The following is a 24,146-nucleotide window of genomic DNA, read 5'->3' on the forward strand; positions in this document are numbered from 1 at the left end:
CGAACCTACTCACGGCTGGACTACCTCCTGGTGAGTGGACCGATGCGTGCCGCTGCCACGGCGGCGGACATCGGGGTCCTGACCCTGTCTGACCACTCCCCAGTCACCGGCGTTTTCCAGTGGCCGGCGGCCTCCCCCTCTCGGGGGGTGTGGCGCCTCCGGGATACACTTCTACACAAAAAGTCGGTGGTGCAACGCATCGGGGAGGTCATACAGGACTATCTCATCCACAATAGCAACACTGACAACTCGCAGGCGACACAGTGGGCGGCATTGAAGGCCGTCCTCCGGGGGGAATTCATCTCTATCTCTGCAGCTGAGAATAAGGAGCGGCAACTGAAGAGGGATGAGCTGACAGCTCAAGTCCGGGAGCTTGAGCAGGTCCACCGCCGTACGGGGGCGCCGAGGGTGTGGAGGCAGTTGAAGGCAGCGAGGAAGCTCCTGTCGGCTCTGGATCTTGACAGGGCGGAGTACGCCGCCCTACGCTTGAAACATGCCTACTACACTGGGGGGGACAGAGGTGGCAAGCTCCTAGCACACCGGCTCCGGGTCGCGCAACAGCGCAGCGTTGTGAAAGAATTGGTGGGCGCGGACGGGGGGGTTGTCTCCGGGGACGCGGAGGTAGCGGAGTCTTTCCGCGGCTTCTACGAGGCGCTGTATGCTGAGGAGCCCTCCTCGCCACGGGATGCCGACGGCTATTTGGAGTCGGTGACCCTCCCGGTACTGGATCCGGCTCAGGCTGACCACCTGGAGCGGGACATCCATGTTGAGGAAGTGATTTCAGCTATCGCGCGGCTGAAACATGGCAAGGCCCCGGGCCTGGACGGGTACACGTCGCTATTTTACAAGACTTTTTGCACGGCCGTGGCCCCTGTCCTTACTCGGCTATTTAACTCTTTCTCCGAACCGGGAGCCATCCCTCCGGATCTCCTGAGGGCGACGGTCGCGGTAATCCCGAAACCTGGGAAGGACCGGGCCCTCTGCGGCTTGTACCGACCCATCTCGCTTTTAAATGTCGACCTCAAGTTGTACACGGGGATTCTCGCGTCCAGGCTGAGTCCACACCTCCCCGACCTGGTGGAGGCGGACCAGGCTGGTTTTGTGCCCGGCAGACAGACGGTTGACAACACCAAGAGGGTGACGCATGTTCTGGAGAAGGCCTCAAGGATCTCGGGGGAGCGGATGTTGCTGTCCGTTGATGCGGAGAAGGCCTTCGACAGAGTTCACTGGCCGTATCTTGAGCTGGTCCTCAAGAAACTGGGAATCGGCGATAAGTTCCGCACCATGGTCTTTAACTGCTATAAGCATCCTTCAGCGTCGGTGCGGGTCAACGGGTGTAGCTCCGGTGGCTTTGCCATCGAGCGCGGCACGCGGCAGGGCTGCCCTCTTTCGCCGCTCTTGTTTGCCCTCTACATGGAGCCGTTTGCTCAGAGGATTCGTAATAATCCGGATGCTGTCGGGGTCCGGATGGGCCAGTACGTCCACACTGTCAGTCTCTACGCGGACGATGTCCTGCTGACTTTGGACGACCCTAGGAGGTCGCAGCCTGCTTGCCTCCGAGAGCTGGACGCCTTTGCGGGGGTGGCTGGCTTCAAAATGAATATGAGCAAGTCGATGGCATTAGACGTGTCCCTGGCTGCGGAAACCAGGAGGGATCTTCAGCGGCTCTTCCCCATGCAGTGGTCCTCGTCCACGGTGCCGTATCTGGGGATTCTGCTGGCGCCTACATTACCGGAGATGGTTACGGCCAATTATGCCTCCCTCAGCAGGAAGATCAAGGACGCTTGGCCGCTGGAACAAAGGCCTGCTGTCCTGGCTGGGGCGAATCGCGGCGGTCAAGATGACGGTGTTGCCCCAGATACTATATCTTTTCCGGGCCCTTCCGCTCCAACCACCGGTGGGCTGGATACGACAAATGCAGGCTGACATCTCCCGCTTTGTCTGGCAGGGCCGCAGGCCACGCATGAAGAGGGTCCTCTCCACGCTTGCTCCGGAAGCGGGGGGTCTCGGCATTCCGGACCTTCGTAAGTACTTTCAGGCGGCACAGCTCCGCTATCTGGTGGAGTGGAGCAGGTGGGAGTCCGACAAACATTGGCTCTTCCAAGACCAGGCAGTGGCGGGCCGCACCTTACAAGAGGTTCCATTCCTGCGCCGCGCGCATCGCCCCCCTAATCTTTACGCTTCCTTTGTTACGCGGGTCCCCCTGCGTGTGTGGGACGCGGTCTGTGAGGCCCGGGGCCTTACCACCTTCCCTTCGCCGCTCACGCCCATTGCGGGCAACCCGGACTTCTCCCCAGGGACGGAGCCGGGGGTTTTCTCCCACTGGGTGCAGGCGGGCTGCAGGCCACTCTTCCAGATCTATGGCCCGGAAGGAGTGGTTCCTTTCCAGCAACTCCGCCAGGAGTTCGGCCTGACGGAGCTGGACAGATTGCGCTACATGCAAGTTCGGCATTGGGCCCTCCAGCCCCAGGTGCGTGCCACCGCCGCCCGTCCAATTACACCGTATGAGAGGTGGTTGGCTACTCGGACCTCCGACGCTAAACTGATCACCGATCTGTACAAATACCTACAACCCCCGCCGTTTCACTATTACAACCCGGGGAGGGAGCGCTGGCACAGGGAATTGGGTAGGACACTCAGCCACAAGGAATGGGACAAAATTGCGTATCGGGCGCGGCACTCTGCATATCACACGGGCCTTACGGAGACCTTTACTAAGGTGTCCACATACTGGTACTACACCCCGGAGAGACTGTATGAAATGCATAAACACACTGACAGGGGGTGCTGGCGGAGCTGCGGGCAGGAAGGTACCCTTACACACATTCTTTGGGATTGCCCAGTGCTGACCGCCTACTGGAAGGAAGTCTTGGACGAGGTGGATAAGCACTTTGGGATAGAGCTGCCGCGACTCCCGGCGTATGTCCTGTTGGGCCTCCCCAATGACCTAATGTACCCACTGAAGTCCCGCAGGGGTAGGCAGATCGCAATCGCGCTGGGGTCTGCGGTTCAGAACATTCTAATCCACTGGCGCACAACCACCGTCCCCTCCATCACCGGTTGGTTGCATAGGCTCTGGCATGTGCTGGGGATGGAGAAGCTGTCGCTTACGGTTGCGGGGGAGATAGACCAATTTGAAGAGCTATGGCAACCCTTTCTAGCGCTGCTGTCCACTGAATTCCGGGAGCTCACCTGCCCGAGGTATCTTAGACTTCTCAGGCTGACGCCGCCGGTGACCCCGGCGGACTAGCTTACATGTGAGACGGGGACCCCCCGGGGAGGGGGGGGGGATGCGGGGCTTCCTGGTTAGGATTACTCTGACGCGGGACCATAGGACGGGGGGGCGGGGGGGAGTGTTGTTGTTTCGTTACTGGGAGGATGGGGGATGGGAGGGGGGGGATTGTGTTCTATTGAGGTGTTGATGGGGGGGGGTTTTATTGCTTAGATTTGGGGTGTCGGATACGCGTGCGGGGATTTCACAGCTTGTATTTCTAGCTTTCATTTACTGTGTTTTTCCCCCTGACCCACCGCGCTACCTATTGCCAACCCTCTGGAGTTGCACCCTTTTTCTTTGACTGTATTCCATGTATCCTGCCCTCCTATCCCCCTCCCCCATGGTTTGTTTTGTCTCAATAAAAACGTTTTAAACCTAAATCCAGCACTTGCCAATTTTAAAATGAGGGGACTACTAGCTTATTAGTACAGTTTTAGAATTCAATTACTTAAACAATTACATGATGTATGGTTGTGGTATGATTTGAACTAATTTGTGAGAATAATATTGCCACCACTACAGCTACTGTTCATATGATATTAGTACGTCATAATGAAAAAAAACACTTCTAGAAAAGGTTAACGGGCTGAGTCAGAAGTAATAGGTATATACCTATATCCGATACACCTACGTAATCACTGAATATCAGACATAAACAGTTGTTGTAAAACCATAACTGAAATAGAAATGCTTTGAGTAACTTACTTTGAGCCATCAAAAGTAATGGATTTGACTTGGCCACACTGTCTGAACAGAGACTGAATTTGTTTCTGATACAGAAATCCATAAGGAGGGATGTTTTTCAACTGTAAGGCACATAAAAGAAAATTATTGGCTTTTGATGTAAAGCGAACAGTGACAAGAAAAGTTCTAAGAGCATTATTAGAAGTTGAATGCACTGTGTCAACCAGGAAATCACTAAAATTGATTATTCTCTACAAGCTAAAAATTTGGAGGCCCATCTCGTGCAAGCAAAGAGAAAGCCAACCAGGCAAAGAGCAAGCCAAACAAGCAAAAATCTGAAATGATTTGCAGCAGCCTAAAACTGTGCAAGTACATTTCCTGTATTTTTTACATCCTTCTAATATCCTGAAAACTGAAGAAATATCTGGGTTCAAATGACTGAATGTAAAGATAAGTGCATTTAAAAGCACATTAGCAGGCTCTTTCTTAGCAAAAAATTGCTTTTTTTTTTAGGATGAATTACTTTCAGGTCTAAGGAAATGTCAATAAGCATCAGATAAATCAACATTCTGTACTACATACACACTGTACAAATGATTATATAAACTCACTTTAGAATAGCAGAAAGGTGCGGTACTAGGTAGTGGAGGAATGGGGGTGCCTCTATGACACAAGTCAAGTCAACAACTAGGGTACGAATCTTTGGGAAGCTGGAACATCCCAAAAACTTATACCCTTGACTCTGGAGGCCACTGACATTCATGTAGTACTTAGTTAGTCCCTGAAGCAGGGTGAGCGTATGGTGAAAACCTCGGACCTTGTTATCCAATTATGATTACTCTTCCTCTTTGAACATCCCTATGTTCACCAAAATGACTGCTTATACATTCAATGTGTTAAATTATAGAATCCATTATCAGCGTTTAGCTAATACTACTCAATTATTCTGAATTCTACTTCTGAAATAACTTACGATCTTCATTGGATGCTCATTAGTAATCTACTGTCCTGAAGATGACTCAGGGATCCATACCCAAGAAAAATTAACAGCTTTCGCTTGTGACACCAGGCACAAAACTATTGGCCGCCATGCGAAAGTAAGATTGGTGCCAATCCAATCTTAAAAAAAAAATGACTGAGGTAGCGCAAAGCACCAGCACCTTGGAAGATCATCAACTACAAGTTTTAACCTTTTCTTTTAGCACTAGAAACATCTCAAACCACTGTGAATGTGCCTCCATGAAAGTGACACAGAAGGATGTGTCTTTACCAGCTTTATAAGTGGAAGGCACAGACATCTTAAATGGAAACGTTAAGCCTGCAAGATTTAGCCCTCTTTTAGGTTGTGGCCCAGAGGTAGCAGAGCCATAATGAAAACGTCCAGAATAGCCAGCTGGAAGGGCTTTACCAGCACAGGGTCACCAATGGAGTCAGTTATTTCTGCTTCGTCTTACACCACATCAGAAATGGTTTAGACTACAAGAAGATCACAAAGTTAAGAAAGGTCCTAGCAGAATGCTTATTTCCTCAAGGATAATGATAATGTCTCCTTCCTGCAGTGTTTTTTGTTGAAATAGCCATTTGAGAGAGGAATCCATGTTGGACGTATCAAAAGAAGGGGAATACTAGGCCAAAAAAATGTTGGCCTCCTGCTTCCTGATCTTCTTTGGGTACATCAGTCAACTGGAACTGAAGTATGTATAGTCATGTTCGTAGCCAAGACACCACACGTAGATGGCATATGGATTTGACATGAACAAATCCTGAAGACTTTGGAAAGAACATCTGTCCAAGTTGCTGTTAAAAAGCGAAGACATTTTATCAGTGAAACATCAAGAAAAGTGCCAGACTCATGTCAATGAGATGTGGAAAAACAGGAACTGATGTGAGTTCGCTGGTAGGCACCTAATATACTCCAATATAGTTATAACCATTGGGCAGAGTGACAGCTGAAGCCAAATTGTTCGGTGAAAAAGTGTATGGATCCAGTCTCTACCCACGGTGTGGTTATATCATGTGCCAAAAGCATAGCCTGACAAAAAGAATAACACAAGTGCAGTGTTGCATCAATTCAACCATTTCTAGCTGCTACATTCGCCCATCAAAAAGAGTAAAAATCCCAGAAATCACCTGGAAATATCTTTTTTTATTGAGAGCAACACAGCCAACATAATAATGAAATGATGCTGGGTGGTAGAAAATTTGTGTCAGCCCGGTGATCCCACAATTTTCCCACACAGAAGTGTGAGGGAAATGTAATATATTTAGTTGAATTTTAGGTTTGCATCGGATTCTGTGTAGGAAAACGCTGGGAGAACTTCGCAAGCAAGTCACACCTATCTGGACTCCACTGGGTGTCTAGTTTTGAACTGTCTGGGTTTGGTAGGTTTCCTTAGATGGCCGCCGAGCATGGGACCAAAATCGCAAGTGACCCCTTAGCAAACGAAGGTTGTTTTGTGATAGATAATTTTGATGTCTTTTGGGCTCTTCCCTGTCGTGGGTACTTGGCCCACCCACACAAGTGAGGTACCAATTTTATCGGTAGACCGGGGGGTTGGGGAGGAAGAGTGGTAGGAAAATTGCGTCAGTCCGGTGATCATAAAACTTTCCCACACAGAAATGAACAAAATGATATTTTTTTAGCTAAATTTGAGGTTTGCGGGGGAACAATGGGTGGCAGGAAATTTACGTCAGCCCGGTGATCCCACAACTTTCCCCACACAGAAACTTGAAGGAAATGTGATTTTTATTTTTTAGGCTAAATTTTAAGTTTGCAGGGGATTATGGGTGTGGAAAACATTGAGAGATCTATGCAAGCCACACCTCCCCGGATGTCTTGTTTTAAGACCTGTTTGGGTTTGGTAGCTTTCCCTAGATGGCCCCCAAGCCTGGGACCAAAAACGCGCGTGACCCCTTTGCAAAACCAGGTAGTTTTTTGATGTCTACACAATACGCTTTGGGCCTTTGCCTGTCAAGGGTACTTGGCCCACCCACACGGCCCACCCACACAAGTGAGGTACCATTTATATAGGAAGGCCGGGGGATTGGGGAGGAAGAGTGGTAGGAAATTTGCGTCAGTCCCGTGATCCTAAAACTTTACCACACAGAAATGAACAAAATGTGGGTTTTTTTAGCTAAATTTGAGGTTTGCAGGGTATTGTGGGTAGGAAAACGTTAGCAGATCCACGCAAGCCACACCTCCCTTGACTCCAATGGGTGTCTAGTTTTTAGAAATGTCTGGGTTTGGTAGAGCCCGGGCCCAAAAACACAGGTGTCTCCTTCGCAAAACCAAGTATTTTTTTGATTGATAATTTTGAAGTCTCCACAGTACGTTTGGGGCCATTTCCTGTGGCAGGCACTAGGCCTACCTGTACAAGTGAGGTACCATTTTTATCGGGAGACCTGGGGAAATGCAGTGTAGGTGAAAGCTTGTGGCTTCCCGCAGACTGTAGAACTTTCCATCACAGAAATGTGAGGAAAATGTTTTATTTTTTTGTTTAAAAAGTTTGAGGTTTGCAAGGGATTCTGGGTAACCGAACCTGGTGAGGGCCACACAAGTCACCCCATTCTAGATTTCCCTGGGTGTCTAGTTTTAAAAAATGTATAGGTTTGCTAGGTTTCCTTAGGTGCCGGCTGAGCTAGGGTCCAAAATCCACAGATAGGCACATTGCAAAAAAAAGGGTCCGTTATCAGTGCAAAAATTTGATGTGTACACGTTGCAGTTTGGGCCGTTTCCTGTCTCAGGCACTTGGCCTGCCCACACAAGTAAGATACCATTTTTATAGGGAGACTTGGGGAGACACAGAATAGTAGAACAAATGTTATTACCAATTGATTTTCTATGCAATTGGCCTCCCAAATATAAGACTGAGTAAAAAAGTAGTCAATTTGAAAAGAACGAGTTACTTACCTTCGGTAACGATGTATATCTGGTAGAGACACAGTCTAGCTGCAGATTCCTTAACTTAGAATATCCGTAGGCGTCGGACTTGATCCGGAAAATGTCCCGCAGCAGCACCTCTGCGCGTCAGGGGCGGCGCCGCATGGCTCCGCCCTGACGTTGTCCAAGGACGTGACGTCAGTGGAGCCATATATGCCTCCCCCAGCGTGCTGACGTCAGTTTTCTTCGGAAGACTTTTCCACGCCACAACGCAGAACCACCACCAAAAACTGTGAGAATATGGGAACAGTGTGCGTAAAAGATAGAAAATGTTCAGGCAAGCGAATGGTGATAAACAGCATGATAAAGCACAGTGCCAGGCACCGTATATTGAAGACTAGCAAAGGGAAAAAACACAGTACCGCTGTGAGGAGCAATCCTCGAAAAGCGAATGCCAAACCTCCCTTGGAGGTAGAAGAGGATGTGAGAAAAAACATTGTGGCAGACGACATAAGTCTGCAACTTGAATAGATAAATGTGAAGGACACAAGTCTGGAAACCATGAGCAAAGACAATCCCTCACAAGACGGCACTAGGCAGGGATGCCGTAACCCGATTTGAGATCCAGTAGACAGGGGCAGAGCCAATGGATTCCCAACCACCGAGTCAGTGGGGAGGTAGGAGACCCCAAGGCGATTAAGAAGCGGAGAGATGGGAGGGGGGAGAGGAGGAAATCCCCCACTGGATAACCCAGGGCTTAGGGATGTAAAGGGACACCAGACATATGAACATACCGTCCCATCACGAGAACGGACGAAACGGAGCAAGTGAAACAGAATTAAATATTCTGTGTAGGAACGAAGGGAAAGATGCCAGACTGCAGAAAGATAAAGCCAACCAGAGGGAGGCGAATGTAAGACGCCCCACCTGAGGTCCTCGCAGAGTGGGGAGGACGGGCGAGCGTTAAGGAATCTACGGCTAAACTGTGTCTCTACCAGATACATCGTTACCGAAGGTAAGTAACTCGTTCATCTGATAGAGACATCTAGCCGCAGATTCCTTAACTTAGAATAGATGCCAAAGCCGTACCCATAGAGGAGGCGGGCCTGCGACTGTACCCCACCAAGTTCCTGAGGGAACGTACCCGTCAGCAATTGACGAAAGACAGTGGGGACTGCAAGCTAGCGCAGACACACTCGACCATGAAGCTCCAAAAAGAGCGTTAACAACGGGAGGCAGCGTACTGCAAGCCATCCAAGACAGCAGGAAAACCCGGTAAGTACACTGGGTTGAGAGAAGAAAGCGTAAAGCTAGAATGTCGGAGAGGAAGTTAGAAGTGTAGGCTTCGCCAAGATGAGAATGGAGGGATCCGCTGAGTCCGATGTGTTGACTGACCTGAAAGTCAAACTGATATGACAGAGTGAGCGCATACCGGGTCAGTACGTACCACAGTGCAAATAAGCATCCTAGAACTTAAACCGGCTAAAAGACATGGGATAGCATTGGTAGGATACCGACCAATGGTCCTAAAGTGTCGTTAGAATAAGGACACAATATACTCCAGCACGCAGTCGCCCCTTCACCAGACAGGAGAGAGGGCCTACGGCAACCATTAGAAGTTCCCACACAGAACTACAGAAATAATAAGAGTCATGTGGAAGACCGGAACATATGCATACTTTGAAGGTAAAACCAATCTAGGTATAGGACAAAACCCATCTGTAGGGCAGTTTGAGCAGCCACAGAGGGGAAGGAGGCATTATCGGTTGAGCTGGCCTGCGCGAAGACACCGCAGGAAGAGATGTGCATACGCGAGTTTGCTGTGTGAAGAACATAGGGTAAGAAAAAAAAACAGTGTAAAAGGACGCTCAACGTGATGAAAGACATGGGTACGTGAAAGAACTAATAGTCATATGGAAGCAAAAGTAGAGCCGGAAGCGACAACAGCTACCCTCCCGAGAGGAGCCAAGCTGCTCCAGGAGACAAAGGAAGAGGCGGAGCCAGACAGGAAAGTGGGAACATTTAGGACTATCCAAATGGCCCAGGGACCCAAGAAGCAAGTATCCTGAAGAGAACACTCCGTCAAGAGTGTTACAGCAGGAACCCAATACAGAATGTGGAAACCACCTGAGCAGAATGCCTCAGGAAAAATCTCCTGATACAAAAGTGCTCAAAAATGGTGTGCAGAACAACTCACAGCACAATGCCCATGGGGCAAAGACTCCCTGTGTAAGAGGATGAAACCCAGACAGGGCTGAAGTAAGCGAAAGTAATACTCAACCCAAAAGTGAAGTGTAGAACAAGCATCGCAGAAGCGAGATAAAGAACACAAACACCCTATGAAGCGAAGCACACCAGGGTGCCGACTTCATCCCAGCATGAACAATACAGGGCGCCAGTTGAGAAAGAACTGCGCCTGGACGGAACTAAACAAGGCTCCCAGAGGACAGCGGCTGGTAAAAAGAAAACCAGCCGCAGCCTGAAAGTAGTACGGGGAACCGTAGACCACAACTTTGAAGCGCCATACAACAACACCTACGTGCACATTCGGGACGCATATAGCAGAAAAATTAGACAGGGTGATATATAAAAGATCCCCTATGAACAATACTCCCCAGGAGTGTACGTTATGAAATACCCCACATAGTGTAAGTCTTAACCTCAACAAGGGCCCTCTACCGGACCAGTGGAGGCAAACAGGGCGGCACATCCGCCCAGGCCATTTGGGTAGTACGTCATGAACCAAAAATCGCAAATAAGGAAGGCAACCTTGCCAATTAAGGAAAGCAATAGAAAGACAGATAATCTGACAAAACAGGCTCGCAAAGCCTAGAAAACGTGGTTGTTAAGGCCAGGGAATCATGGGAGACCAGACATAAGGCGGGAGACCGCTGAATCAGCGTGACAATTAAAAAGGGGTCTACACCATTGAGTGGCAGATCACGTAGAGCATCCCAAACACGGTCAGGGATCCGACTATCCAGCAGCCACGCATGGCGGCGCAAATCAACTGCCCGTCCATCCCATCGCAATCAGTCGCATCTAGGGCCAAATGAATGGAGTATTGTGCCAATCCACGGCCATCAAGAAGAAGACGCTGCAAATCTGCCCTGGGCGCTTCCGAGAGAGAAGGAAGAATGAACTCAATCAAATTCTAAAGTGCAAAGGAAGTACGTGCGAACACGCAAGATATATTTAAGTCACGAATGGCAGCGCTGGTGGAGGAAAAATGTTTGCGTCCACAGGTTTCTAGCCACCAAGCTTTCCTAGTGGGAGGGAGTAACGGTAAAGCGAGAGAAGGTTGTAAGGCGAAACCTGCCTGAACAACCAGACCCTGAGCTCTAGGGCGAAGAGATAAGCAGACTGGATCGTCCGGGGCAGGACGGTGCCGCCGAGCAATTGGCTCCATCAACAGGGTCACCAGAGGTGGTTCGCGCCCAGGCCCCAAGCATGATATCAAATAAAGAGCCACCAAGGGGCAGCAAAGGCTCCACATTCACAGACTCCATATAGAGGAGATCTGGAAACGGATCAGTCGAAAGGACCCGTAGGCGCACCAGGGAGAGGAGGTAACCCAAAGGAAGATTGGAGTGCATTAGAGTAGGCCTCCATTTGGGTTCTAGTCGCCCCAACACTCGGGAAAGGTGGGTATGGGGGAGACGACTACTGGGTGTCCGTGTCGTGCAAGGACCAAGCCACAGGCCCCAGCGTCACGCTGACCAGAGGATGTCCTCCGCAACATGCGCGTATGTTTACCTGCCTCCGAACGACGTTCGCAGGAACAACCCCACGATTGACGCCTAACCGGAGGTGAAGATCGACGGCGGGAAGGGGCAGGAACGGACATCCGGGCGGCCAGCAGCTTCATACGATGCTCCTGAAGGGACTTAGGTGTCATCTGTTGACATGCGTCACACTCCTCTGAGTCGTGGTGCTCACCCAGACACCACATACCAATCGTGTGTGGACCCGTGACAGACATTTGTCGCTTGCAGGTCTCACACACCTGAAAGCCCGAAGGCATCACACATTGTTCCCTGATGCCAAAGGCGTCAAGAAGGCCCGAAAAACAGGCCAAGGAACTGCTGGTTTTCCAGGATCCGTGTTTGGACGCGGAAAAAGAAAAAACTGACGTCAGCGCGCCAGGGGAGGCATATATGGCTCCACTGACGTCACGTCCGTCGATGACATCAGTGCGGAGCCATGCGGCGGCGCCCCACAACGCGCAGAGGAGCTGCTGCGGAAAATTTTCCAGATCCAGTCTGACGCCTGGGGATATTCTAAGTTAAGGAATCTGCGGCTAGATGTCTCGATCAGATATGCCCTTTAATTCACATGCTAGTATGGGTACCCACAAATTCGGAGATGTGCAAATAACTGCTGCTTCTAAACTCCATATCTTGTTTCCATTTCGGAAATGCATAGGGTTCCTTGATACCTATTTTTCACTCTCTATATTTTACCTAATTAATTGCGGTATATCCGGTACACAATGAAAAACCATTGCAAAGCGCAGCTCAATTATTGCCTCTGGGTACCTCGGGTTCTTGGTGAACCTACAAGTCCTATATAACCACGCAACCAGAAGGGTCCAGCAGACGCAACGTTATATTGTTATAAATAATTTGCCATACTTAGAAGTTTCAGGTGAAAACGTAGGTACAAACGGCGGATTTTTTCAACTCAATCTCAATATATTTTTAATTTAACTGTTACCTTCTATAGAAAATTACCCCTAGCTGAATTTAAAATGTTGTCTACCTTTCAGAAAGGAATAGCTGTCTGGGATCTATTATTGGTTGCACACCCATTTCTACCTCTAACTGAAAGGAGGCTGAAAGCACAAACAATAGGCTATGTCCCAGTAAAATGCCAAAACTGTGTAGAAATATTTCGTTTTTCTGGCAAAAATCTGCCTGTTTCTGAAAGTTGATAAGATGGTGATTTTAGAACCGCAAATCTTTCATTGATACCATTTGCATGGAAAAAACTGCAGCACTTTCTTACCCCAAAAATGTAGCTGTATTTTGGCTAATTTGTTAGTCTCCTCCAGGAGAATCCACAAACCCTGGTTACCTTTAGAATCCTCAGGATGTTGGAAGAAAAAGATGCAAATTTGGTGTGGATACCTTATGTGGACAAAAAGTTACGGGGGCCTAACAGCGAAACAACAAATAGCCATAGGGAGATAGTGGGAGGAAAAGGGAGGTTTGGGGTGGCATAGCGCGAAGGGGTTAAAGGATTAAATATTTGTTCCAAAGAAGTATTAGGCATCTCTAGACCAACATAGCAACCTGGACACCTGAAATACCATAGAACTTGGCACAGGTTCGAGTGACATCCTACTACATAATGAGAAATTAACTCTGCAAAAAATACAAAACCCTTCTCGAATCCTGGAATCCTAAATTCATCACATAGTGGCATTGAAACAATAAAAATGATGGTTGCACAGATTGTAAATTGCCTTAAAGCTATGTTACTTCTCTCTCTCTCTGCCGGATGCCTTTCACCACAAATTTGATAAGCTGCTAAATACATTAATTTAGCAAAACAAACGCCCAAGAATATTAATAAAAAAAACTTTGACTGCCTGCTTCCCTTGGTGGAGTAAACCTTGCAAATGTTCGATTATACCAAACGGCTTTTTGGGCCAAACAAGGGTCTATGTGGTTTCTCCTCACGCAGGGGTATAGGCTTACTTGGTTGCTGACCAAAGAAGTTCTACTGGAAACTCATCACCCTATTATGCTACTTTCCACAAAACTCAAAAAATCTCTCCCAGCGAGACAGATCTTCCTGACCACTAAACAGGCCTTGCTGACAATAGATTAAAAAAGTGATTTTACCCATTTAAAAACTCTAATAGGGTCTCCTTATGAAATAATACACAATTCAAAATCCAAGGCAGCCCAATTGTGTGGCCTACGTGGTCCTCCAAAGGGAATCACTTTCTAGCTCAGCTTGTTCCTAAAAACGATCAACTCTCTTTTACGGATCTGCAGACCCAATTCAACCTTGACATCATATACCTTTACGATTTCCTTAAACTTAGGTCCAGCAACTCTAAGGCCAATCCTTACTACAAAGGCATCCCTCCCTAAATTAATGGCGATGGCCAATAAACACGGCATCAGATCTCATGGTACTATAAACTTCTACGGCTGAACTCCTCAAATCTAAACCGTTCCATACTCAAGAATTGGGATCATGACTCTTCACTCCCCCACGAACAGTGGAAATGGGTTTGAAAATCAGTTTCCCATAAAATCATCCCCACACTCTCCCAGAACAAATGCTGGCTACTTCATGGAATATTCTGGACCTCCTCTTGCCTTCATAAGGTGGGCCTCAAAGAGAAGCCATCTAGCTGGACCTGTAATTGGGACACCAGAGATCTAACACACTTACTCTTTACTTGCACTGGGGTCATTCCGTTTTGGGCCAGGGTGCTTGATTTCCTCTCCTCGCTTTTCGGCTTCCAGATTAAACGCAAGTTCCAATTGACTGTAATGGTCTTCATGGACCCTCGCTACTATCACAATCTGATGCACTTCTCTTAGATAGCTTATTAACAGTAAAAGTATTCTTTCAAACTGGAAAAACACTGCCTCCACTTCCTTTAAATCATGTGAACTGGATCTCTCATATCACAAGAGCTGACAACATTGCCTTACAACACTCGCTCTGGAAACCACAACATAGACAACTATGGAACAAGCTTGACACCTACTTTGCTACTAGTAAACCCCCTGAACATACATCGTACACTTGGTCCTCCCCCGGGGCACCTCTTCTGTCCGTTTTGCCAGCAATAAAACCTGCTTGATGTACATTGTCTTAGAAGATATCTGTATACCAAATCTTTCCTGTCCCCCTTTGTACCATAGCTATTATGCTTAGCACCATATGTACTACTTAGCACCATATGTACTAATCATACACCCCACCCCTTCCAGAGGTGCTCTATCATATGTTCTCCTAAAGTCATCGAGCTGGTTACAGTTCACCTCAACTGTTATACAACAATCAATGCATGCATTTGCATCAATCTGTATATGCTTTTTTACCCCATCCATTCTGTTTTTTCTTTCTCTCTGAATACTGATGGAAAATCACAACATGTGCCTTATTCGTATTATTATTTAATATTATTCTTTTATGATATTATGTTTTCATATATGAAAATTTTAAAATGACTTGTTGAAACAAAAAAGAAAAGATTGTCATTGTAAATTGATTAATGACGATTAAGCCACCTGACGAATCAGCATAACATGTTGAAAAAAATATTAATAATGAATCCACCCAGGTCTTGACATGGCAAGTTTGGTGCACATCCATCAAGAAAGGACCACATAAAAGTGGTTCGGGAAGATCAAAAAGTTGTACTTACCATTTTAATTCCCATAGTAATCTGTCCTTTCAGATACGAAAAAATGGCTGAATAGAATTACACTAAACTTGGCATGGGAGTCAAAGGTTACTCAACGAAGAGCTTTTGATTAATATAGAATGTTACTCAAGGAAGAGTCTTAACTCGAACTACTGTTCATCTGTAGTTTGAGAAATTAGCACTTAAAACATTTTATGACTGCCATGAATGAGTTATAGAGCTATCAACAGTTGAAATTGTGGAGTTCCACTAGCTTTTGTGCCCTCTGCTTATTCAAAAATCCGCCAAAATACTCAAAACTGTTTGGATAAGTAAGTCTTCTCTCCTATCACTGCTTTCAGTTTCTCAGCATCAAAGGGGGGGTTAAAGAATCGAAGCTCCTTGTTTGGCTGACCGTAACTTCAGTTAAACACTGCGGTTGCCATTACAGCCAGGATGCAGGAACTCTGTACCGGTTTTCTGGGAGAAAGAAAATGAAATGCCACAAAGGATGCAGCATGAGTGCACTGTGTCCCAAATAAATGCCAGGGGTCCACAAAGGACACAAACTAAAATGAAAAAAAAGGTAACACAAATGCTGATTCAGACACAAGGTTCACAAATCTCAGCACCACGATAGTGGCTGAAACCCCTGCAGCAGCATCACCTTCTCTCTTTTTTTTTATTTATCCTGGCTAGAGCCTGAGAACCCAGTACAGGTTTTATGGGCAGGAACCATGAACCAACGGCAATCTTCAAGATCCTAAGCTGTTCCCTTCCTCTTGTTCTGCAAATCCGAAACTAGGGCTGCAGACCCCACAGGCGGCCGATCAAAGGCCACTCTAGAAAGCCGCGAGTGCGGAGTACATGACCACAAACCAGGTCACTAATTCACAAACCCTGAAAAAATGAAAAAAAACTAAATAAAAATGGCATGGTATGGTGAAAGGGGGGTTGCCACCTGTAGCAGGTTTGACACAGGTCCTGGGCCAGGGGATGAGATGAGGCATAACGGCCAGAGCTGCTGTCTTTGGTACTGTGGAACCAGGTTTGAGTACTGGCGTTGGCTCAACATCCGGTTAATCTGGGCTAATCATTTAATGTCCCTGTGCTTAGTAAAAAAATATATATATATATATATATATATATATATATATGACCTTGTATGATGTAATCTGGTGCTCATGTAAATCCATTGGATCAAGTTTGTGTTATCTAAAAACTGTGCAAAAAAAATAAACCCTCCAGCTGGACAGACCAATGGATGTGCGTAACAGAGCTTTCCCACCAGCAGCACCCTAGGCTAGGCCCTGCGGCCAATATTAACTGTCCGTGACTAAAGGAGGTGCGCAACGGAGTTTGGCCTACTGCAGCAGACTGCAAAACTGGTGAATGTGGTATATGATCCAAAAAACAAAATTTACCCAAAAAAAAAACTAAAACAAAAAAAACACACAATATTAAAGTGAAGCTTTGGTCCTGCTTCCAGATACATCTTCAGCCAGAAATGTATTTATCCTTTATAGCGACAATGCTCTGCAATCAGCTTATTCACTTTCTTTGTTTGCAATCTAATCACCTACATTTTCCTAAGCTTTGAAAACTTTTCTTTCTCCTCTATCTAAGATGCTCTTGCTTGGAGGTTGCTTATCATCTAGGAGTAACAGCACACTTTATAAATGTATATGATGACATTGTATCAAGAGATGGCAGTGTCTTCTCATAGACTAGCAGCTCTTCCATGTGGCCACTCTGTCACATCTGCCAACTATACTCCAGAGGGCTGAAAAGCCTCTAGTTGAATGTGCCATCACTGCTTAAAGGGGGTAGAATGTAATGGCTGTAGCTATCCACCTTGCAACATGTTGATTGGTTTGAGAAAGGTTATATTATCACTAAAGGTAACTGTTGTTTAACTGTAATCCCTTGTGGGTATACAGTTATACCAGGAAGCCGGATATCCTATCACACAACTTCTGGATATCTTATCTGTTGTTGTTATCACTTAGTAGGGTGGAATATCCAAGATATTGGAGAAGACGCCTCACTCACTAATAGTGACATGCTTCATCATAGGCGTCTTCTCCACACCCAGATGAGGTGGTACTATCTGGGCGGACTCAACCAAAGGTGTTTTGGGAGTTCTTATATAAGATAATACTGGTTAAGCAGGGAACCAGATGTTGTGATATATTAAAAATACCTACAGGTATACCCCTCTCAAATATTTTATTATGAGGGTACTTGTGGTATCATTAAAATCGTGTATTGGGGTTCTTTTGAAAGTAATTTTTTCAAATGTACCCTCGTTATAGTGCCAACATGTTTCGGCCCACGTTACTAGCCCTATCGGGTCTGGGGCCTTCGTCAGGGCTTTGTTATTCTGTTCCTTACTTTAAGGTCCCTGCCTTGTGTTTACGCATTTGTTGCATGCATACCAATCATGAGGCCTATTGCACTCACCTAGACTCTTGCAACTCGATCGTCAGTAGATTTTCTACAAGATCAAACAAGGGGAATATAAACATATGCACACAGTTATATGTTTCTTCACAATTTGGTATTCCTGTCATTATTTTCACTACTATAGTGCAACGTTTGTGTGAACACCCAGACTAAGTGATCATTTTTTATCGGTGTCAATAGCCGTGTCTATACCTCATCAAATTATACTCACTATGTGATTTCCCAACCCACACTCTATGTTCATTTAAAAAAAGAAACTTGTGGCTCTCAGTTGTGAATCCCCTTACCACACGAATATGTGCAACTTTCCTTTTCATTCACACGTGTGCCATTGTGTCTATTTTAAACACATGCTTCATGGTACAATGTTATTGTGATCGGAGACTACCCCACTCCGATGGTACCTGTGTCTCTCTAGAGTGTATCTTTCCGAACATTATTATTTTTCCATACTTCTTCTTTCTCACCTACTGGTTGATGCTTATTAGCATCATGCAGGTCTTGTGTGTCACGGTAGCGTCCTGTAGTCACACACTAAACAAATCCAAACATACATTACAGAAAATATTTATTTGCCCCAATACTTTTTTTGGTGTTGTTGATGGCTCGCCCTGCAATACAAAACTGATTTGTTTGTTCTTATTAATTATTTTTTTTTTTTAAATATTTTTATTAAGTTTATCAACAACACAGAAAATAAACACCACTCGTTTAGTGCAAGGCTTAGCATACAAAAGCTCAGAAGGTATCTCAGCAATGGCAGCACAGGTGTCACATAGAGAAATAAACAGACCAGAGGTATCATACCATCGTTCCCCTCCCCGCCCAGCGCCAGCGGTGGAGCCACTAGTCATGGTCACTGAGGTCAGATTCTGATGCATCAGGTGGGGGCTCACAGATGTTCCCCCTGTATACATTCCAGCCACCCCACACCTGGGACCATTTCTTGGGGCATCCTCTATGAACATATACAGTTTTTTCAGTCACCATTACAAGGGGTCCATGTCTCGGATCCAATGCGCCAGGGTAGGCACCTGCCCCGATCCCCATCACTGGGCTATATTACGTTTTGCAAGCATGAGCCCCAATGTCACCCAAAGCTGGGCCACTCTATTGTGGTCCGTCTGTTCCCAGACATTGAGGAGACAGAGCCGAGGTTCCGGCAGCGTGAGGATTCTGGTTACCTGGGAGAGAATACGCAACACCCCTTTCCAATAAAGCGCTATGATAGGGCACTCCCAGAGGGTATGTAGGAAGGTTCCTTCGAGGCCACAGTTCCTGAGACACAGCGGGGACTCCACCCGGTGGAGTTTGAATAGGAGTGTACGGGTATAGTATGTGCGGTGCAGAATTTTAAGTTGGACCAGCCTTAACTTGGAAGATATGCCCACCTCCCTGGGGGACGAGAGCGCGGAACGCCAATCTGTCTCATCGAAGTCGCCAAGTTCTGCCTCCCATTTCCCTTTAAGGGTTGAAAAAGGGTCAGGGCGATTATTTATTATCTTCCGGTACGTTAGGGACGTCGCTCTCTGGATCAGATGCTCCATGAGGAGCCGGTCTTCCAAGGGCGATGACTCAGGGAGCCGAGTCCCATGTGGAATCGCCGTCCGAAGAGCGTGATGGATTTGTAAATATCGGAAGTGTTCGGAGTCTGCCAAGTCGTACTCTGCCTGCAATTGGGCAAAAGTGATCACCCCTCCCCTCTGCCAGAGGTCCCCAACCCTGGAAATACCAATAAGATCCCACTGGTGGAATCCCTTGGTAGTGCGCAGTACCCCAAGCTGTTTAGTGTCCCAGAGCGGCGTTGCCTGGGTAATCCTCCCTGCCCAGCCCATCGCCCGCTGTGCCGCGAGCCATATCTGGAGGGTATGCGCTGCGGGCCCCGCCGGAACGCGACCTCTTTTTGGGTTGTAAAGGGCTCCCATCACCCCTCCGGGGCCGAGCAGTTGTCTATCCATACGGTATGCAGGGTCCTCCACCAGCACATGGAGCCACTGATTGATAATCATGAGGTGTGACGCCCAGTAATAGGTTTTAATATCTGGGAGGGCTATACCTCCGTCGTACCAGCCACTGGTAAGCTTGTGGAGAGCAATACGCGGCGCCTTGTCCTCCCAGAGGAGACAAATGATCTCAGCATTGACTGCCGTGAAATAAGAGGGCGCAATCGGGAAGGGGGTATTTTGTAGCGCATAGAGGAATCTCGGGAGGGCGAGCATCTTAAAAAGCGAAGCCCTTCCAAGCAATGTCAGGGGCAAGGCGCGCCAGTGTTTGACGTCGGTGCGAAGCCGTTGGAGGGGCTTCATTAGATTTTCCGCAACAAATGTGTCCCGATCTGCAGTGACGTACACGCCAAGATATTTGAACCCGTCATGAGCCACTAGAATGTTACAGCCTCTCGGAAGCCGAGGCGGGGAGCCTCGGAGCATATATAAAATGGATTTCTCCCAGTTTATTTCATATCCTGACCTCCGCCCGTACGATTCACATATGTTGAGGAGACAGGCGATAGAGCGCGCCGGCGAGGCAAGATAGAGCAGCACACCGTCCGCATAAAGGGAAATGCGATCTTCCCAGTTCAGCGTCCATTTGAGGCCACGGATCATCGGATCCTGTCGCACCCACGCCGCCAAGGGCTCAAGAGCCATAGCAAAGAGGAGCGGGGAGAGGGGGCAACCCTGCCTCGTCCCCCGACCCAGCGGAAAGGCGTCAGAGACGCGGCCATTTACCACCACCTGTGCAAGCGGCTGGGTGTACAGTAGTTGAATCCACGCGCAAATCTTGGGGCCAAGCCCCATGTGGCGAAGAACGGCTTAGAGGAAAGGCCACTCCACTCTATCAAACGCAATCCGCGCATCTAACGACAGTATGGCCGCATCTTCCTCGATCGAGGAGCGGCAAGCAATGATGCCATGGAGAAGCCGTAGGTTTAGAGCGGTGTTCCGGTGAGGCATAAATCCCGACTGGTCAGGGTGTATTAGGGTCGAGAGGTAAGGCTGCAGCCGTGTTGCTAGTACCTTGGCCAGAATCTTCGCCTCGGCGTTAAGCAGCGAAATCGGGCGATAAGAGGAGCACTCGTGCGAAGGTTTGTTGGGTTTCGTGATCACCACAATTGTAGACATCCTCTGATCGCGGGGGAGGATCCCGGTCGATAGACCGTCCCTATACATGGCCAGTAGGTGCGGGACCACTAGAGAGGAGTTTTGCTTATAGTATTCGATAGGGATTCCATTAGGCCCCATCGCCTTCCCAGTGCGAAGGGCCAAAATAGCAAGCGTGATCTCCTCAGCCGTCAGATCCGCCTCCAGGGCCTCCGCTCCCGAAGCGGTCAGCCTAGGCATTGCGATGTCCCGAAGGAAGAGCTCATTGTCTGCGACGGTAGAGGAGGCCTCAGGTGTATAGACGCATTGATAGTGGGCCGCGAAAGCCCCCGCTATTCGCTGGGGCTCCGAGGTAAATTCCCCCTCGCCCAGGCGAATCCGTGCCACCCACCGCGACGCTCGGTCCCCCCTCTCCAGCCACGCCAGGAGTTTGCCCGCCTTGTCCCCAAGTTCATAGATAGTGTGTTGGGTCGCTACCTGTCTAGCACGGGCTCCCTCCCAAAGATGGGACCTATACTCCTGCTGTGCCATATGGAGTGTATGTGCCGAATCTTCATCCCCTTGTAATGCGTGGGATGCTTCCGCCTCAACTATCGCCCGCTCTAGCTCCAGCACAGCGAGCCGCTGGGTTTTCGTGTGGTCAGTAATAATGGAGATGGCTTGTCCACGGAGGACGGTTTTAAAGGCCTCCCAGAGGGTTGCTGCGCTCCTGACGGAGTCCGCATTTTCAGTGAAATAGTTCTTGGTCGCTGTTTTGAGGGTCTTAGCGATTTTAGGGATTTTGAGATATCCGGGACGGATCGGGAACAACGTGCGCCTACCCGGGTCACCGGTCACAAATGTGATGACCACCGGTGAGTGGTCCGAGATGCCCCTCGGGAGGTGCGACACCTCGGTCACCCCCTTGAACCCGGCCGGTGAGGTAAATATATAGTCGATATGTGAGAGGGTATGGTGTACCCCGGAAAGAAAGGTGTATTGTCTCTCATCTGGCCAATATGTCCTCCATGTGTCTACTAGGCCAAGCGCGGCAGTAAATTCTGCAAGAGTGGAGGTGTCGCCCCCGAGCGCCCTATGTGAAGACCTGTCCAGTGTAGGGTCCATGGTTGCGTTGAAGTCCCCACCCATGATGAGCTCCCCCGGCGGGAGTGCCAACAGGAATTCACCCAGTGCCCTGAAGGAGACCTGGTGTAGTGTCGGGGGGGATGTAGACGGTAACCAGATTATACACCCTCCCCTCCCATTGGCAGGTGAGTGCCGCGAAGCGGCCATATTCGTCCCTACGGGAGTCAAGAAGAATCAGGGGAAAACGCTTGTTGACCAGTATACCCACCCCTCGGGACCCTGTCGTAAACTCTGAATGTGTCGCCATCTTAAACCCCCACCTGTCCAGGGCCTTGGTGGACGTACCCACTAGGTGCGTTTCTTGCAAGAGTGCCACCGCGGGCCCCCTGCGCTTGAGGTATTGCAGCACTAGCCCCCGCTTAATCTTGTCTCCTAATCCATTAACGTTCCAGGAGAGGACCGCAAAAGAAGGACAACGCTGCTGAGCAGGGACACCAGGCAGTGTGTCCGTGGTCGCTTGGGTCAAGCTACGTGATGCCATCTTCAAGGGAGGGTGTGTGAAATGCGCACTGCAGTATGCCACCCCTGTGTACCTGTACCTGCCCAGTCAGCCGAATGCACCCTTGAGTGGTTGGTGAACCTGAAACAAAACACAAACCAACATTCAAACAAAATCCCCATCCCCCCACCCCCCTCCCTACCTCCCTGCCCTGCGGATTTAAAACTACCCGCCACCCCAACTCAGTAGAGTGCTTAGTTCCCATAAACTTGGTACGTGCGTATGGGGGGAAGCCGCTCAGCGTACAGCCGCCAATCCCCACACCATAGGCTTGTCCCTTCAAGCAGCTGACTGTCCGATAAGAGAAAAAGTCCCGGAGTCCTCAGCCCCAAGCAGGTTCAAGGCCCCTACGGGCCGACAGTCGCAGCAAGGCCCCAGATCGCCGAGCGTCCTCAAGTCCGGTCGTCTCCATAGCGCCCTGCCTCAAGGCACTTCGTCACCTGTTCCTGACTCCTCGACATCCAGAGTCTCGTGGGAGGCGGGAAGGCCGCCCGGGGCACGCTCCCCCCTGCCCTTCAATCTCGCCGGACGCCACTCCGAGGCCTCCGCAGGCGACGTGAAGAACCATGTGCGCCCCTCCGCCTCCACTCGCAGCTTCGCAGGAAACAACATTGAATACTTCAGCTCTCGAGAGCGGAGGTCCGCCTTAACTGCCATAAAGTCCTTCCGTTGCCGCACCACTGTCGCTGTGTAGTCTGGATATAGGGTGACTGTACTGTTGTCCACCCGCAGCGGGGGGGCGGCACGCGCCGCCTGGAGGATCGCATCCCGGTCGCGAAAGTTGAAAATGCGGGCCAGGATCGGGCGTGGGGGGGCCCCGGCCTCCCACCCGGCACCCGGTGTGCCCTCTCCACCGAGAAGAACTTGGAGAGCCCGCGGGGCTTTAGCTGTTCAGTGATCAGTTTTTCAACAAAAAGGTCTAAGGCCGGGCCGCGTTCACTCTCCGGCACACCCACGACCCGCACGTTGTTGCGTCTGGACCGGCCTTCCTGGTCATCCAACTTGGCCAGTAGTTGCTTTTGCACCAGTTCAAGAGTTTGTATGCGTTTGTGGTGGTCTTCCGTGCCCTGCGTGAGGGTCTCTGTGGTGGCCTCGACCTCGGTTAGTCTGGAGTTAATTTTAGCGACATCCGCCCGGAGGAGCGCAACATCCGCGGAGATCGTGCCGATCGAGGCCTGCATCTGTGTCAGCGAGGCCATGACGTCCGCCAGTGTGAACTCCGCAGGCTTGTCAGAGGGGGGGGGCTGTTTCCGATCCTGGAGGAACGCGTATTTTTCCAGCTTCGCCTGTGCCCCACCGCGGTGGCCCTTCCCTCCCATGGTGCCAAGCCGTCTCTATGACTGCACCCGGCCGATGCAGGCCCAATGCTATCGCAGGAGCGCCAGACCCACGTGCAGGGCGGGACCGGAGACGCCGCTGCCAGACCCACGGGCACCGGTGTGCCGCCACCAGGGGGCTGTAATGGTTAAAGGTAGCACCTAGTTCGGCGTCCCCGAAGCCCAAGACCGCGGGGACACCCCCTTCCAGGTCGCTCGCTGTTCAAAGCGCCCCCACAGTGCGACTGCCGCTGCCCGTGGCGCCCAAGTGTCTGTCGCCCCAGGGGAAGCACAGCCCCGGCCAGTCCCCCGTGAACGTGCCGCTCCTCACACGGCCAGCACAGAAGTCAAATTAAAAACACCAGGTCCCAGGGCGATGCCCCGTTTATCACCGCTCCATGTGCTAGCTGGGAGTCCACCGGGAGT

At 49.2% G+C, this 24,146-nt stretch overlaps 1 protein-coding gene across 1 annotated transcript in view; it reads right to left on the bottom strand.

The window, feature by feature from the left end:
• Positions 1-24,146, bottom strand: part of TDRD9 (tudor domain containing 9) — a 2,714,501-nt gene that overhangs the window by 1,316,631 nt on the left and 1,373,724 nt on the right. The window contains exon 23 of the mRNA XM_085626273.1: positions 3,980-4,080. Coding sequence (XP_085482399.1) covers positions 3,980-4,080 — 101 coding nt within the window. The remainder of the gene's footprint in view (positions 1-3,979; positions 4,081-24,146) is intronic.

This window comes from Triturus cristatus, chromosome 9 (genome assembly GCF_964204655.1).
Source record: "Triturus cristatus chromosome 9, aTriCri1.1, whole genome shotgun sequence".
In the NCBI taxonomy this organism is placed as follows: domain Eukaryota; kingdom Metazoa; phylum Chordata; class Amphibia; order Caudata; family Salamandridae; genus Triturus; species Triturus cristatus.